At 32.7% G+C, this 17,339-nt stretch overlaps 2 protein-coding genes across 3 annotated transcripts; one reads left to right on the top strand and one right to left on the bottom strand.

Moving 5' to 3' along the window:
• Positions 1-254: 254 nt before the first annotated feature.
• On the top strand, positions 255-12,331 carry LOC123662905 (CAPA peptides-like; the record flags this gene model as incomplete). Its single annotated transcript, XM_045597682.1, has 4 exons — positions 255-309; positions 7,530-7,637; positions 8,077-8,289; positions 12,303-12,331. Coding segments are annotated over exons 1-4 (405 nt in total), but the record flags the coding sequence as incomplete, so codon positions are not given.
• A 1,557-nt stretch (positions 12,332-13,888) lies between these two features.
• On the bottom strand, positions 13,889-16,835 carry LOC123662867. 2 transcript variants are annotated; one of them, XM_045597654.1, is made up of 4 exons: positions 16,755-16,835; positions 15,994-16,053; positions 14,845-15,015; positions 13,889-14,222 (listed from the first exon to the last, which is right to left on the bottom strand). In XM_045597654.1, the coding sequence occupies exons 2-4, from the start codon at positions 16,049-16,051 to the stop codon at positions 14,008-14,010; spliced, it is 444 nt and encodes a 147-aa protein (XP_045453610.1). In that variant the 5' UTR covers positions 16,052-16,053; positions 16,755-16,835; the 3' UTR covers positions 13,889-14,007. The 2 variants fall into 2 exon arrangements, with proteins under 2 accessions (XP_045453610.1, XP_045453609.1); XM_045597653.1 differs by having other exon boundaries at positions 16,707-16,829.
• Between the last annotated feature and the right edge of the window lie 504 nt (positions 16,836-17,339).

Below are 17,339 nucleotides of genomic sequence, written 5' to 3'. Positions count from 1 at the left end.
GACAAAAATCCTGAATACTCTAATACCGAATTTATATTCTGTTCACTGTAATTAACTGGTACAGAAGTATTATAAGTTGTCTAATATATGACTACAACTCATAGAAAGAGATTAATAGCAATAACCATCAACGCGAATGAAACCGCAAGGAACGAATACGAATAGGCTATTTCATTCAAACACATAAACACGAAATTGTAACAATTGTAATTTTGGATAATTTGATAATGGAGATTCTTTTGTCCACAGGAATAATGCAGCCCATAATTATATTCTCGGTGGTGCTGCTAGCGTCAGTAGTGGCCAGTCGTAAGTACTAACAAATACAAATACAAATACTCTTTATTGTACACTATCAGAGAAAAATTTTAATCGAAAGAAAGAAAATATAGACATATACAAAAGGCGGTCTTACCGCTAAAAGAGATCTCTTCCAGACAACCTCTAGCATGAAAAGGACATGACAAAAGAATTAGACGACATGGAGGTGTACATACATAATATATACATATATATACACGGAAATATACATACATATAAAATAAAATAAATAAAATAGCCTTTATTGCTGCTTCTTTCTTTTACTTTCTAAAAAACAACAAATTGATTTAATTAAATTTAACTTGTATTCAAATGATCGGCAACTGAGTGTTTTTATGTGGAACAGCTTGTCTGTCGACAAAGGCCTCTTTTAAAAATTCCCGCGTATTCCTATCTTTTGCTAAGCGAGTCCATACCGGACCAGCTATTTTCTTGAAGTCATCTTCCCATCTTTTCGTTTCTCTTCCTCTATTTCTTTTACTAACTTAGTCCATTTCTCTTTACTTTCTCTTAACATATGTCCCGTTCAACGCCATTTAAGCTGTATGTAGACTGTGTTTGCATTTTTACATTTTGTTTTCTTTTTGATTTCTTACAATTTTTAAGAAAACAAAATTAAAAAAAAAACATACATACATATACATATTACTTAAGCAATAACAAACTATAAGAATATGCACATCATAATTGTGTTTGCTCGCAAACGAAAAAAAACCGACTTCAATTACATCGACGAGTAATACAACGTAGATCGACGAAAAAATAGTCAAGTAACTACTCGTTATCAAAGATTACTCAAAAAGTAGTAATCAGATCTCGATAAAATTGATATGTGATCACATGATAAACATCAGCTTTCGATTAAATTAAAAATTATTAAAATCGGTACACCCAGTAAAAAGTTATTGCAGATTTTCAAGAGTTTCCCTCGATTTCTCTAGGATCCCATCATCAGATCCTGGTTTCCTTATCATGGTACTAAACTAGGGATATCTTCTTACTAACGAAAAAAAAATATCAAAATCGGTACACCCAGTAAAAAGTTATTGCGAATTTTCAAGAGTTTCCCTCGATTTCTCTGGGATCCCATCATCAGATCCTGGTTTCCTTATCATGGTACTAAACTAGGGATATCTCTTTTCCAACAAAAGAATAATTATCAAAATCGGTACATCTAGTAGAAAGCTATGCGGTATAATACAACGTAGGTCGACGAAAAAAGCGTCAAGTAAAAACGCATTATTAGATATAACTCGAAAAGTAGTTGTTAGATCTCAAATAAATTTAAATGGGACCAATTGACACACACTACCTTTTGATTAAAACAAAATTTGTCGAAATCGGTCCACCCGGTCAAAAGTTCTGATGTAACATACATATAAAAAAAAAATACAGTCGAATTGAGAACCTCCTCCTTTTTTGGAAGTCGGTTAAAAACGGATTAATATTGTTAGACGTTGTGATGAATGGTTTGAAATGAATTTGAAAATCGAATATAAATTACAAAACGTAGTTTTATTTGCATTTGTTTGTATGAAATTAAATCTTGAGCACAATAGTAATGTAAATTAAACTTAACCGCTGAAAGACACGCCGCTCCGCATTCATTGTGTCTAACTCCTTAGAATTCGTGCTCTAACTATGTAGTCCGATAGTGAGAAAACGAATTTTCATTAAAATACTAACAATTTCACGTCTGAATGTCTTTCTTTACTAATTTTGGATTCATGAGCCCAAAAAATATATACCTACCTTAAATTCTCAATAATTCAATTTTTGAGATCGAAATGTTAGATTTAAAAGTGCATTAGGATTAACATAAGGAAATGTTGTGAAAATAAAAATCGGCTAGGACTTGAGAGAAAAAACAAATGGATAAGTGTCGAAAAAAATGTAAAGAGGTAAAGTAAAAGCAATACTTTTTTTAATAAAGCACGCCAAATATTTAATTAGATAGAAATGCGCCCGTGGGTGTCATAAGAGGTGACTAAGGAATAACACAGTTCCACTACCACTTTGAAACTTAAAAGCCGACCGATGGCGGGATCACCATCCAATTGCTGGCTTTGAAATACACAGGCCGAAGACGGGCAGTAGCGTCCTCGGTGTGACAAAGCCAGCTCTGCGGTCATCAACCGACCTGCCCAGCGTGGTGACTATGGGCAAAACACATGAGTCCACGCCATTTTTTGCTTGTGGATGCCTATGTCGAGCAGTGGACTGTATTAGGCTGAAGTGATGATGATGAGTGATTAACCCTAGACAGTGTGCCAAAATCACCCATCCCATATTTTCACAATATTACATATGTAACTAAATTTATTGACAGAGTGGAACATATACAGAGAGCCTGGTCGAGTTTTTTTCAATCGCAAGTTTTTCCATCATTGTTTCATTAAGATATTACTGGAAGTTTTTTTTTATACAACTAAGTCGGCAAACAAGCGTACGGCTTACCTTCCATGTCTAGCAGTGGACTGCGATAGGCTGAAGTGATAAATCATGCACAAATAATATCATTAAAGAAAATTAAGGTGGCATGTTCAAATTACGACTGGCGACCACTCTGGTGTAAAGGTGCGTGTATCGCGTCGGAGGCGCTTAAACATCTACGGTCGCGGCTTCGATTCACGCTCTAAGTTGATATTTGTGTTTATACAAATACCTATTTATTTCTGATCTGGTTGTTAGTCCTTCTGGTTCTCCCCACCGTACATCGGAGAGCGCGTTAAGCTGTTGCTCCGGGTTATTATCATGTACACCCGATAGCGATCGTTACTCATAGTAAGGAATATATCCATCAATCCGCATTAGAGCAGCGTTGTGGATTAAGCTCTGATCCTTCTACTACATGGTGAAAGAGGCCTATGCCATGTAGTGGGATATTACAGGCTGAAGTGCTATGTTCAAACTAGTCGACCAGGTGACATATTCAAGTTCGACAAAGCACAAATATTTTTAGGTGATAATTGTAAAATGGTGTTATTACTGTTAGATTTATTATAAAAGTTTGTCTTTAATTTAATATATTTAGAAGATTATTCTTATGTGAAAAAAGAGTATCTGAGGTAGGGTATAGCAGGAAATTCCCTGCTCAAAATATGGAGCAGCCCGACTGGGGTAGTAGACCTTACAGATGATCACAGCTAAATAATAACTGCTTTCAAGCAGTGTTGTGTTCCTGTTGGTGAGTAAGGTGACCACAGCTTCTAGGGGGATTGAAGATAGGGTCGGCAACGCGCTTGCGATGCTTCTGGGGTTGCTGGTCTCTATAAGCTATGGTAATTGCTTACCATCAGGTGAGCCGTACGCTTGTTTGCCGACCTTGTTGTATGTAAAAAAAGAGTCTTATTAAAGATTTAAATTAATACTCGAAATTAACGAGAAGGATTATTTTAATTTAAGATAAACAAATGAGACGAGATGCTGTTAGTCACCGTCCCTCAGGGATGACAATGTTATGATAACATTAACTTTTCATTAAAATACGGAAAAAATATAACAATATTTGAGTGTTTCTGTATGTACTTTAATAATTTTATATTGCTTGCTAAATAAAGCTGGTTTACTTAGTAAATAAGTTTTACGATATGGTTAACAAAATTAAAAAAAAATAACTTGACAACTCTCAACTTAAAAAAGAGGTTTCATTAAAAAGTTCTATACTCTCAACCTCCTCATTATTTGGATGGGCCTCTAGAAATACTATATCTGACCGAACCGAACAATTTGAGGTATTTGTTTTTCACTCATGTATTTAAATATTAGCGCGTTTAGATAAACAAGCAAATTCTCCAGGTGGCTTTTTTGTTTGCTTTACTTCTGTTTTATTCGATGAAAAATATAATTCTTTACAATTTGTTTAAATAATTGTCAAGCATGCGATAAAATTCATAGAAAAATTTAATATTTTCGTATTATTTACTTGTTCAAATATGTTTTCTTGAAATTATTGGACATTAAGATTATTATACTACAAGAAGTTTAATTTGATGACCCTTGAATAACGTAATTAAGAATTTTAAAAAATTAATTTTCGTCTATTTATTTTTATAACAACTTTTAATTAACTCCGTGCACGGAAAGTGAATTACGAATACAAAGCGTTCTTGTGGGACAAATAAAATTTACACGCGAGTAAAATCTCAAATAACTTTTATAAAGATATAATTTATTTAGGTCCTATTTTCCAAATTTTACAGGAATATTGTATTTACGGGTATATTATTAATAATATATTTTTTATTATACATCAGAAAAAAATTGGCGGCCGTATCACGTACAGTAATTTATTCTAGACACATTTGTATGAAATCTGAAAATATTTTTTTTTTTTCGAAATGACTGTTGCTGTTGGCCTACTGGCCTTTACAGCGTCACCGGTGAGGGGGGCCGGGTACTATAGACACCGGCCGCGAAGGAAGATATGGGCCCTTGGAGGGCACGAGGGTGACGTTCGTCCTAAGGGTGTCTCCTAGCGAGATCGCACCTCGGCTTAGAACGTCGTCGGAATGGAGGAGGCGCTATGCGGAGCGCTGCGGCGAGTTGTGGACGGTCGATGCGCCTAAGCGTATCCTCTGAAAACATAAAAATTTAATATTATTAACGTTCCAGTGATTCACGATCCTCTGTATACAAGTAAATTTTAGCAGATGATTTCCCATGTGAAAGTAACTAACCATTATTTAGTTCGCTTAAAGAAATTAGGAACTTCTATTGTATTTTTTGTGTCTGTTATATATAATTTTTTACTGTGTGTATCGATTTGGTGCATATTTTTTCAAATCGAAAGTAGTACTTTTCATGACGCCCATTTAAATCGTCGGAATCTAACGAGTATTTTTTGAGGTAGTAATGCGAATTTAATTGACAATTTATCGCCTGCTTACGGGCATTGTATAAATTGTCACTGTTATTTGAAGTCGGTTTTTTGAAGTTATACTTCTTTTGACGGTTAGGGATAAATGATGAGATTAATTTTTACGATGCGCGCGCACACCGTCACTAAAAACCGACACCCTGAAGTTAGCGAGTCAACGAAGAAGAAGTCAGTAACGTGAAGTTAGCTAGGCAATGAAGTATAACTTCTTACGTACGTACATAAGTACACACACACTTTTTTATCTTTTGCAAGCAAACACATTTCTTTTAGTAATAAATGATAAAATAAACAATTTTTTTTGCGTAATATGCTTGAATTAAACCAAGTAAATGTTAAGATCGATTTTTGTATTATTTTGAAGGTGCTAAAGCTAAAAATTTCACTTGGCATAATAAAAACGCTGTAGTTTGGTCCGCAACAGCGGTTTGTACCAAAAACACCTTCGCTTAGATCGATAGCTTCAATATTAATGAGTGCGTGGAGTATCTGGAACGCCTGAGACTTTTTTTCGTTTATTTGTTCAAACCCTTTAGCATTTTTAAAAACGATCAAAATAACGTTTATTCGTGAAAGCTTTCATATAACCTTTAATTTTATGATAATATAATAACAAAACGACGCCCAAAACGTGTATTTAATTTGAAAAAGTCTAAACAAAATTTAATTTATAAAATCCAGCTCAACTACCTCATTATATACAGAATATTTTAATTTTATTGCGTAGATAATACTAGAAAGTTAAAAATATATCTATTATTAACTAAAATTTTCGGCAGTTTTATTATATTCACGAATTACACAGCATCCTACTTATTTTTGTCAAAGTAATTATTATTGTTTTACAAGAACGTCATACTAAATTTCTACTATATAAATAGACTAGATGAAAACCGCAATTTAGACAGTTATATTTATAAATTGAGCTTTAACCTTTATGTTTACAACTGCTTGACTTATAGTCGTGTTTTATAGCCTTGTTCAATAAATAGGCCTTATGACTTCATGATCTATGAGATCTATTATAGTAATACTGAGTCAAACATGATCTTATACGCTCTGATAGTCTGTAATATAAACATGTCAAAATGAATAAAGTTTGCGAAACTTTATCATTGATGAACAATTCACACTAAAACTTTGTTCATTAGAATAGTTGAAACTCATACACAAAGACGTAATTATTAACTTATTCAAGATGAAAATAAATTCAAATAATTATATAAAAATATTTACACAAAATGAAAGTATGACAAATTAAAAAAAAAATTAATTTTTTAATTTAACAATTAATTAATTAATCACATTTTCATATAAATAGAACTGAACGCAACTTTTAAAACAGTTTACAGTCTATTATAATTGTGATATTCAAATTAATACCAATATTTGATTGAAGGAAAGAAGGAAACACTTTAACAAAAAAAAAAATAAGCTATTTCATATAAAATGTACCAGTCGATTGAAACAATCAAGAAACTACATGTTTTGTAAAGTTTTTGTCTATATTTTGTTTAACTTTTTCACTCTCTTGTTTTGTTTAGTAATGAGCGACCAATATATGTAACGCATCTTATAAAAGTTTGGTTGAAAAATGATTGACAATAAAAACTTTCATAAGGAAAACACAGCGGGGAAAGATTACATTGATATAAATAGAGTGTGATATATTTTTGATTTCCGGTTTATACTATCCCTAGATTTATCGATTTTTTTTTGTTTTTGAAGAGTCGGGGATTTTAAGAGATTATCACAAAAACGAAGCAGAGTTGACGTCCAGTATTTCAGCGTTTGATTAGTTAGGTATCAGCACGAATATGGCGAGTGGGGGTCGCTTTTCGCATCGTGTAGGGATCGCAGGCAGACGATAGTTTAGTTCAGTAAAAAATAATAATTAAATATTGTAATAAGTTTATATTGATATGAATCTCTAAAATTTCGGAGTAAAGTTTAAGGTTATCGCTCAATATCCGTAACGATAACTAAACCTGCCCGCACTACAACATCGCTAAGGTTCTCCTTCCGTTTGACGCACATTTCGGACCATCTTCTCGTGAATACAGCATTAAATAAATCGCTCGTACAAGTTGAACGTGAGAGTAACCTTACTGTAAACTCTCTTAATTTTTGTTTACATTTAAAATTTATTATTAATAATAAAGTAATTGAATGAATTTTAAGCAAATCTGTTTAACTACCCTTCCATCTACTGCATGTATTGTAACTTGTATCTATATTTTCTAAACCATAAACGAAGTTATCCACCTTTCTTGTACGTATTGTATGAATTTTAACATGTTTGTAATTTTAGCATGTTGTCACATTGTAGATTCTACTAAAACATTGCGTCGTGATGGAGTACTGCACCTGTATCCGTTTCCGAGGATAGGTCGCGCCTCGGAACGAACTTGGCAGGTTCCGGTCAACGATTACCAAGGTAAAAATAATACTTTGGCAACAGTTTAGTTTAAAAAAGGATAATGTGATATTAAGGAATGCGTGTAGCGTCAAAACTTGAGGCTCTTAAGACATTATTAAACTGAAACACTTTTGTACTACTACAACATTAGGTGTATACACTATTGTGTTATATTGAAAGGTGTTTTAATGTTTATCACCGATATAATAGCTAAGAGAAGAAAACAATTCCCTTACATCCTTACTTTTATGGCATTAATTAAAAGAAGTTCTTTAGAGTATAATGTAATAAACTGACAAATTTATCGTTGTTCTGGACAATTTTATGTATCTCATTTACACTTTTTTAGGCTTTCCGACCAAAAATACATAAATTCGTCAAGACTCTACACATAATTTCAATTCCATTCAGATGGCGAATGAAAAAACGAAATCTAAACCTCAACTCTTTTCAACAGATCATGAACAGGTTAAAAGGCAGCTCTATGCATTCCCGCGAGTCGGAAGAAACGGTCTATCACAATCTGACGTTCAGATATCTCCGCAACTAGAAAATATGCTGTACGAAAGACGCAACAACTTCGACAAACGGGAGTCTAAGCTAACGTCGAACCAGCAAGGAATGTGGTTCGGTCCACGGCTGGGCAGGGCATACAAGAAAGAAATTGACGGTAAAAATTTAAAATAATAATTTTAATATATTATTAAGTAATCACGAGCAATTATTGCATTTATTCACATTATATAGAGAATGTCAGTATTTCCTTGAAGTTTTCTGAATATATTGAAACTTAATTTCAAATAACGTTTAGTAAACATAGTACGGCTAAATCACTCAGGCGTTATTCCCAAAACATTATACTCATAAAGATATATTTCTAATAACTTTAGTTTATTTTTTTTTTTAGAATTCTTAGTGCAGTAAAAAAATATATATTATGGATATTAAATTACTATCCATTCATTCAAATTATTAAACATACAAATATATATTACATAATAACAGTAAAGAATTGGTTTTCTAAACATTTTTGAATATCATATCAAAAATTGACCGCTCCAGCGGGATTCGAACTCGCGTCTCCGACTGACCGTGTCGGCGCTCTAGCCAATTAAGCTATGGAACGATGTACCCACTAGAGCGAAATTTTTGATATGATGATTTTTACTTTCGGTTTAAGCGAACCGTGGCGCCAGTCGGAGACGCGGGTTCGAATCCCGCTGGAGCGGTCAATTTTTGATATGATATTCAAAAATGTTTAGAATTCCTAATTGTGGGTAACACAAAAATAAAATCATACATATTAAGAATTGGTTTGATTGTTTGTTTGGACGCACTAATCTCAGGAATTACTGGTTCGAATTAAAAAAATATATTTGTGCTGAATAGACCATTTACCGAGGGAGGATATAGGCTGTATAATACGTATATTTTAGTACGTTATCCTTAAATTGCGTTATTTTAAAAGCTTTTAAACTTTATATATACTCTCGTATCTATCTATCTCGTATCGTTCTATACAGCTAAGAGTAAATTAGTTTCGCTAGACTCGTAGGTATATTAAAACTCCACTTTGGTTTAATTGGTACTCCCGTGTCCATTATCGTCAAAGTGACGGAACTATTTTAGTCACAACGCTGTTCAACTAAGCTCTATGTCTTGAACTCTTCTATTTTGTATAGGTTTCTGCTAGACGTGCCAAATATTTTTATGTTTCAGCGCTTAGCGCTTGCGAGCGTGTTTGCGTACTATTTGTGAAGTATGTTTGTTAGGTAAGCAATCTTGACGTAACACAAAACAACTATGAAATTGTAATAAGCTAGATGAGTTCCGCCATTTCACCCGTTAAATGTGTAAAAAAACGTACTAAATATTATACAGCTCGCCTCGGTAAATGGACTATACAACATAAAAAAAAATTTCCATTCGAACCAATTAGTCCCTCAATTAGCGCGTTCAAACAAACAAACTGTTCAGCTTTATAATATTAGTACAGATACGTACAAATAAATATAATTGGAGTGTCTGTTTGTAATATTAAAATAACCACTTTTTACTAAATGTAAATGGATGGTACACGGTACATGACCAAAATATCATTTTTTACAATTTTTGTGTCTCTCTGTCAGTCTGTCTGTCTGTTTGTTCCGGCTAATCTCTGAAACGATTGCACCGATTTTGAGGTGACTTTCACTGGCAGACAGCTGATGTGATAAGGAGTAGCTTAGGCTACTTTTATTTTAGAAATCTATTTATTTTTTAATTCTGCAAACTGAACAATAACTTTTTATTAGATTCCACGCGGTTTATACATATTTTTCCTTTGCAGATCTTCCACTAAGTGACAACGAAGCGAGTGAAATGCTAGAAGAAACTGAGTTTAATCGCGAAAAGAGAAACGCAAAGCTAACGTAATTATCTCATAATGACGTGCCGTCTCATAAATATATATCTTTCAAATGTACTCAACTAAGTCTATGTATTATTGATTTACAGAAAATCTTACAATATTTTAGTAAAAAAGTAATATGATTGAGTATTTAAATGATTAGTTAATATTATATAATATTTTTTTGTGATATTTGATCAATTTATGATATAGTCAAATAAAAAAAATCAAACGAAATTCAATAATTACGAATCGAAATAATTTATAATTGTAATAAGCGCATATGTAGTTACACCCACTCTTATATAACTAATTAATTGTTATACTAAATTTGAAGTGAATCCGTCAATTTTTTTGTAGAAACTTAATATTGTAATATTTGTCATTTGAAATAAAATTGAAATTTAAAATACCGCCAACTAATTCAAGAGATAGAGTTAAGTTATAGTTGATAAGTGTTTTATTAAAAAGTAATGTTTACGCAAATCAAAATGAGGAAATAATTTCTAAGGCTGGTTGGATTCATAACTTTTATAAATCCACGAAATTATTTTCTTATTGTAAGAAATAATAATGTGCTAAAAATATATGGTTGTTTAACACTTACTTAAGATTATTTAAATAAATTTGTGCAACGATACGTACACTGTGCTTTTATTTTGACAAACATTCATCGCATTATATTAAAATTATAAGGCATTTGTTAAAAAAAAATCTTTTAATCTTTTAATTAAAATCGAATTTTAAAAAAAACCTCATTTATTTATAAAAGTTAAGCCTTTGTTACTTTTAACTTAAAATAAATCATATTATTAATTTAAGAGTTATACATTAGATAAAAACACATGTACCCGCCAACCCAGTAGTAGAACAGTGTAACACCCAGCAGTGTGATGTTATAGGCTGAATCAGTCATCACTTCAGCCTATCGCAGTCCACTGCCGGACATAGGCCTCCACAAGTTCACACAAAAAATGGCGTGAACTAATATGTGTTGCCCATAGTCACCACGCTTGGCAGGTGGTGCGTGGGCTGAATCAGCAAATCTTAAGTATAAATAAGTATCAGTAGGAGTATGAAACAGATTGTCACAGTCTAATTATACATGTGTCCTATCTGCCATGCTTAGGTGAAAGGCTTCATTTACTGCTTTTATAAATGTTTTATCTTATTTTATTGTTATAGGCACACCTACAATACACAGTGATTAAGACCACACGATTGAAGTAAAACTTTTTTAGCTCCTACAGTAATATACGAAACGTAACTTTCCTCCTTAACTTCTTTCTATCTTCATTGACCTATCACACTCTTCGTAACGCTCTCGTCACGCATTCAACAGCTTACTTCCCAAGTCGTGCGTAAAGAAATTTTACTTCAAAAAAACAAACAATTGCAACAAAATCAGAATTAGATTCAATTAATTACAAAAACTGTGTCCATATCAATCGGTTGCTACCCAAAAAACAAGCATTAAGTTCCATACTAAGGTAAATAGCTGACGACTGTGTGTCCGTGTTGAAATTTTTTATTTATTAATTAAAAACAGAATTTTAGAAGAAAAACAGTGTAATAAATATTTTTGAAGCGTTTTTTCTTAGAATATAATACAAAACAAATAAAAAGGTTTCGAAATATTTTATTGTTGGCATTTTTTATTGCGTTGCATTTAGGTTTACTTTTAAAAAAATGTATGGCCTGACTGCAAGCGTTACTTAAAAATATTTTAAACAAAGAAAAAAATAATAATTCGAAACTACAAAATTGTATTAAGAACTACCCGACTCAACAGATATTTTTCTATCTTTTGAACTGTCAAACGCGTAGTTTAAATAATGGTTATGTTAAATTTTAGATTTTTTTTTCTTGTTTCTTGTGCGTACTACTATACTATACATACTCGTCCACTGTATAATTTAAAAAAATGTTGCTTAGCGCTAAAGTCATACCGAGACCGGTATCAGTCGATGGTACCCTTCTCGAAATTGTTCAGGATTAGGTATCTCTACCGAGGGCACACCATTTAACTAAACCAAAAAAAAAATTCGAGAAGGAAGTTAAGAGGAGGATTCGGTTGTGCTGGTCGGCGTCTAGCAGGCTTCGTCGAGTCTTCACTTCGAAGATCTAGATGCTTGAAAACAAATGTCTTCGAGCAATGCATCCTGCCTGTTTTAACATACGGTGCCTTGACGTGGACACCGACGAGAGGACTAGTCCACAAGTTTAAAGTCGCTCAACGTGCAATGGAACGGGTTATGCTTGGGGTTTCTCTCAAAGATAGGATTAGAAATGAGACTATCCGCGAGAGAACGAAAGTAACCGACATAGCCCACAGAATTAGCAAGTTGAAGTGGCAGTGGGCTAGTCATCTGTGCCGCAGGACCGACAGGAGCAGACGTGTCCTGGAGTAGAGACTGCTTGTTGGCAAACGCAGTGAGGGACGCTCTCCGGCCCGCGGGACCGACGATTTACGTAAGATTGCCGGTGGAGGCTGGGTGAGGATTGCAGTAAACCGGGATATCTGGCGCGATAGGCTAAACTGACTAAGTGACTGAAGCGCTAAAGTCGAGAACGACTAGACTCGCTTCACTAATTCACTTTTTAAAGTTTCCTAATACTTCATATTCTTGTGGAAAGAAAATTAAAAAAAAATACGCAGTAAGTTAGAAAATCACAGATATAGTTGACAGTTCGTAAGACAGTGCAGTATCACGGTGAGCTGATTTTAACTATATAAGTATAACGGATTATCATAAGTTATCTTTTTGCCAATGTAAATAATTATGCAATATATCATAAAAACTCGCTTGCAGTACCTCCATACCCCGAGTTTAATTAATTAAGTAAATTGTAAACAGAACACCGTGAGCTCGGCACCCTAAAAGGGCTTTCCCCAACCGCTGATGCTGTTGGCAGTATTTTAGGGTTAAACTGAAAGATCTAGTTAAATGGATTAAATTTACTTTTCAATCCAAAATTTCGATAACTGGATTTATAACTTTGTTATTATTTTCATAATTTATAAATAAAAAATAATCGCAGATGTGAATGTACGGCGCGGAACTTCTGAACTACTGCTCTTATTTACATATTTTTTAGCTTCTTTTCGTAGCGTGCGTACGTTTATTGATTTAATGTATTCTACACTCCTTCTCTGTATAAACTGTGCGAAATTTTATGCTCTTTCGACCGCGTAATTTTCGTAAAAAGTTTTTGCTTCGCGTATTAATGTATCTATATGTATAAAAATTTCGTGTCACGATGTATGTTCCAGATAAACTCCGAAACTACAAAACCAATTTTTATCAAATTTTATAAGCATCTGTAATTTAGTCCAACTTGAGAGATAGGGTAGTGTTTATCTCAATTGGACCCAGTAGCTGGCGCTGCTAGCGGTATGTAACTCCGAAACAGCTAAACCAATTTTTATCAAATTTTGTAAGCTGCTCCAATTGAATTAACACTATGTTTACAACGACAACAAGGTAAATTTAAACGTTTTTATCTCTGTTTGTAATGTGTTAGTGGTATACAATAAAATATAAAATAAAAAATAATAATAATATATGTGACGTCATGGTGGATGTTGCTGGTTCGATACTCACTCGTAGCAAACATTTGTATATAGGTCATATTCATTTTGGTCTGGGCATTTGCCTTTGTATTATTTGTATTTACGGGTTCACTGAGTGTGCGACGTTTATTCATTATTTATAACAATTAGGAACAGCAAAATAGAAGTTGCTTGTGGCTGTGCTTTCGTTTTCTAATTTTTTAGACTTTTCAAGGAAGAAAGTAATCATTAAAAACCTTGACTTCTGCATTCCAAACAGCTTGTTTCAAAGTAAATATATTCTTAAGGCCGAAAAATGAAAATACATATTTTTTTATTTTTTTATTCATTGTTATAAAACAAAAATTTGTATAAAAAACTTGACATAAAAATTGTGGATACTGTAATCTAATAATAATCTTGGCAACTTTACAACTTTCTTGGCCTTAACGCAAGAATTGTAAAACCATGGCGAAGACGATGAATATCAAAGTCATGCCAGCGGGGTCAACGCTGTCACCACTGTTGCAGAGGTCATTGAAACATTGACAGACTGTGCCCAGGTGGTCGCTGTTGTCGTCGCGATAGCAATCCCTTTCATCTTGAACCCACCCGCAACCACGCGTTACCCGGACTTCCGATTCTCGGTGGGAATGGAAAACTAGAAAATTAAATAATTCATATTAAAAAAAACCATATCTGTTTTATCTTTCATAATATTATATACTAACTGAACTTGTAATTTATTTTTTTTGGCACAATTTTGTAACAAATTATTAAAATATCACTTTAATAATTATTATTTGTATTTGTTACAACGGGAGAAAAATATTAATTAATCTTTACTTTTTCAGACAAAAATCATAGAAAAGATAAGGCTTCGTATGCATTGCAAGAGATCTAGACAAGCACATCCTAATACTGAATTGCCTCGATTTTGATCCCGACATTCACATGGAAAAGGGTGAAGAAACCTTCTCATGGAAAATTTGTTTCACATTTGTGCTTTGTGTTGTTTTGTGTTTTGAGTCACTCGATAAAAGGTTGTCGCCTCGATAAAGGTTTGAAGGCAGTTGAGAATGGAGGTTGGTTTTTTTCTTTACTTTATTAAAACAAGCCAATTTTTTACTTGTTCAAAGATTCCAAAATTGCGAAAAATATTTAGATAATAAAAAATTTGAAAAAATTCAGAAAACAAGTTGATGACAGTTTGGAAGAGATGTCACCTTTCGGGTCATCTAGTTAACAGTATACCTATATGGCCTAAAGAATATGCCACTTACTGGTTTGAACGATTTTCCTGCAAAAGAAGCTCGGCGCGATCGAACTGGGTATCGCGGTTTCGCACTGAACAATCGGTATGAGTCTCGACCGGATCTCATCCTCGTACATGTTGACGTCCAAACAGGCAGTGTTGTTCGCGCTGTTGCAATAGTAGCAGCTGATGCATGTCGCTGGAATTTTTTTTGAATTAGTATCTTATGATAATAAATAATTAAATTTAGAAATATATTATACAGTATAAGATTACATAAATGACAATGCGGGTAAAATGATAGTTGAGCTGCGTGGAGGATTAAGCTCTAACCTTTTTCCTACACAGAAGGAAGACCTCTGTCCATAATTGTAGCAAAACAACTTCTTAAACATATTTTATGTCATTATTTTGTTTGCATACACAAATAAATTAAATTGTCAATTTTCTATTTTTAGCTACTTTAAATTTAACCTATATGTACTTAATGAACTACCAAAACTACCGTAGTCCGTACCGTCCTGCTATGTGTTAAAGACATACTTGCTATCATAAATATATGTAAAATAAAAATAATACGAATTAAATTAAATTTTTAGTAGTGTTTTCGTGATCACTATTATGTAAAAATATTTTTTTCTTTATCACATTATTTAGGGCAAGACTTATACATATATAAATAAAAATCAGTCGTCGAAATGTATGTACGCGGATAACTTTTAAATGACTACACCTAATAGAATATTTTTTGCTTATTATTGGCAGTATGAGGTTTGTACAAAAGAAAATTAAAAAAGTCGACTGTTTCCAAAAAAAAAGCTATGTTATTCAATCCCCAATTCGGCTAGTTATATGTCTATAAAATGAATTTATTGTTGTATGACTTTTTATGACATACTTGTTCAAACTCTAGAGCATATCAACTAGGGTACCCTATACCCGACCGTTCCCAGGAGCCCTAGCTACCTTACTTACCCCAGAAGCACAACACAGTACTTGGAGCAGTATTATTTAGTTGTAATCTTCTGTAAGGGGTACTTCCCCAGACGTAGTGCTCAAAATTTAGAACATGATATTTTTTGCTGTACACTACCTCAATAAATATTTCTAATTATTGTCTTGATACACAATGTATGTACATATATGATACATATTATAATAGTATAGATACACTTACATCTGTATACCAATGATAATAATATCACCAGTGAGCATATAACTCTGTCAGAAGTCATTTCTGAAAAAATAAACGATACTATTAGTATATCGCACTATTATAAATATTAACATTATAATTTTTTAAATTGTATTAAATTGTTGTTTTTTGTTTTGAAATTAAACCATTAATGTCACGTATGTATAATATATTAATTTCATTGATAATAAAATCATTACATTGTAGCCCCTACATTGATTTTTAGAACTTATAACAAACTTATCGACTTTAATTGCGGTCAAGCACAGCGGGAATTATCCTGCTCGAAATCCGGGAAGCAATTTCCCTCTAAAATAGTAATGTTCGTGTTTCTTTATTGTGTGCTATTAGTCATCAATAAATCAAATTAAAAAAAATAACTAAAATAATAGGAATGCTTATGTAATAGATGTGTAATAGACATAAAATTTACATGAATAAAAACGAATCGTCGATGTACGCGCATAATTTCCGAATGACTGCACCAAGGAAAAAAAATTATGTTCGTAACCTACTAACCTAACCTGCTTAGTTAAAAAAAAACGAAGTTTTATTTAAAAAAAAGGGCGGTAAGTACGCCAAGTTTGTTAGTTAGCAATAATAATCGTTTTAAACTTTTACACAAATTTAATATGCCCAACATAACTTAATTGTTTCTAAAACTTAAATTTACACACACATCGACACATACGTACTTTAAAAAAAAATGTATATTTAAAAAAAGAATATTAACTATTTATTACTTGTAGTTCGAATAACACAATGACACTTGTAATTTCAACGTAATTTGTCGGTAACTGATCACCCGTACATAAAGTAACAGTACATTGTTTACTTGTGATGCTATTAGGATATACGGCGGCTTGGCGATCTTGATACTTTACGATATAGCAGCATTTTGCCCGCGTGAATATCAAGATTTAGAAGATTCCGTTTTCTACCATTCAAATAAAGCCTATGCAACTCAATGATAAGGTAGGATTTTGTTGGTGAAAGAATTCTGTCTTACTTTGTCTGTCTTTCCCTGATGAAATAAAGTTTCCCTGACCATCCTTTGAGGAACAGAAGCGCGAGAGGCATGAAACCGAGAATTGGTATGAAAGACAAAAGCATAGACGTTAAACAAATTAAAAAAGAATTGTTTAAGAAAATATTTATTTTGTTTACTTTAAAACATAGACAGAGGTCTCGTATTTTTTTTAATTTTTTTTATTCTTTATATTTGATAACCGAATTAAATTAACCATTAAAATTAAAAACCTAATTTCTATCTATATTCTTTAAATTTTTATCTATTAATTTGGTAGTTTTAACTCTCAAGTAGTATC

Source organism: Melitaea cinxia, chromosome 19 (assembly GCF_905220565.1).
Source record: "Melitaea cinxia chromosome 19, ilMelCinx1.1, whole genome shotgun sequence".
Taxonomy (NCBI): domain Eukaryota; kingdom Metazoa; phylum Arthropoda; class Insecta; order Lepidoptera; family Nymphalidae; genus Melitaea; species Melitaea cinxia.
Note: the sequence above shows the minus strand (reverse complement) of the source record. Positions and strands in the feature narration are given on the sequence as shown.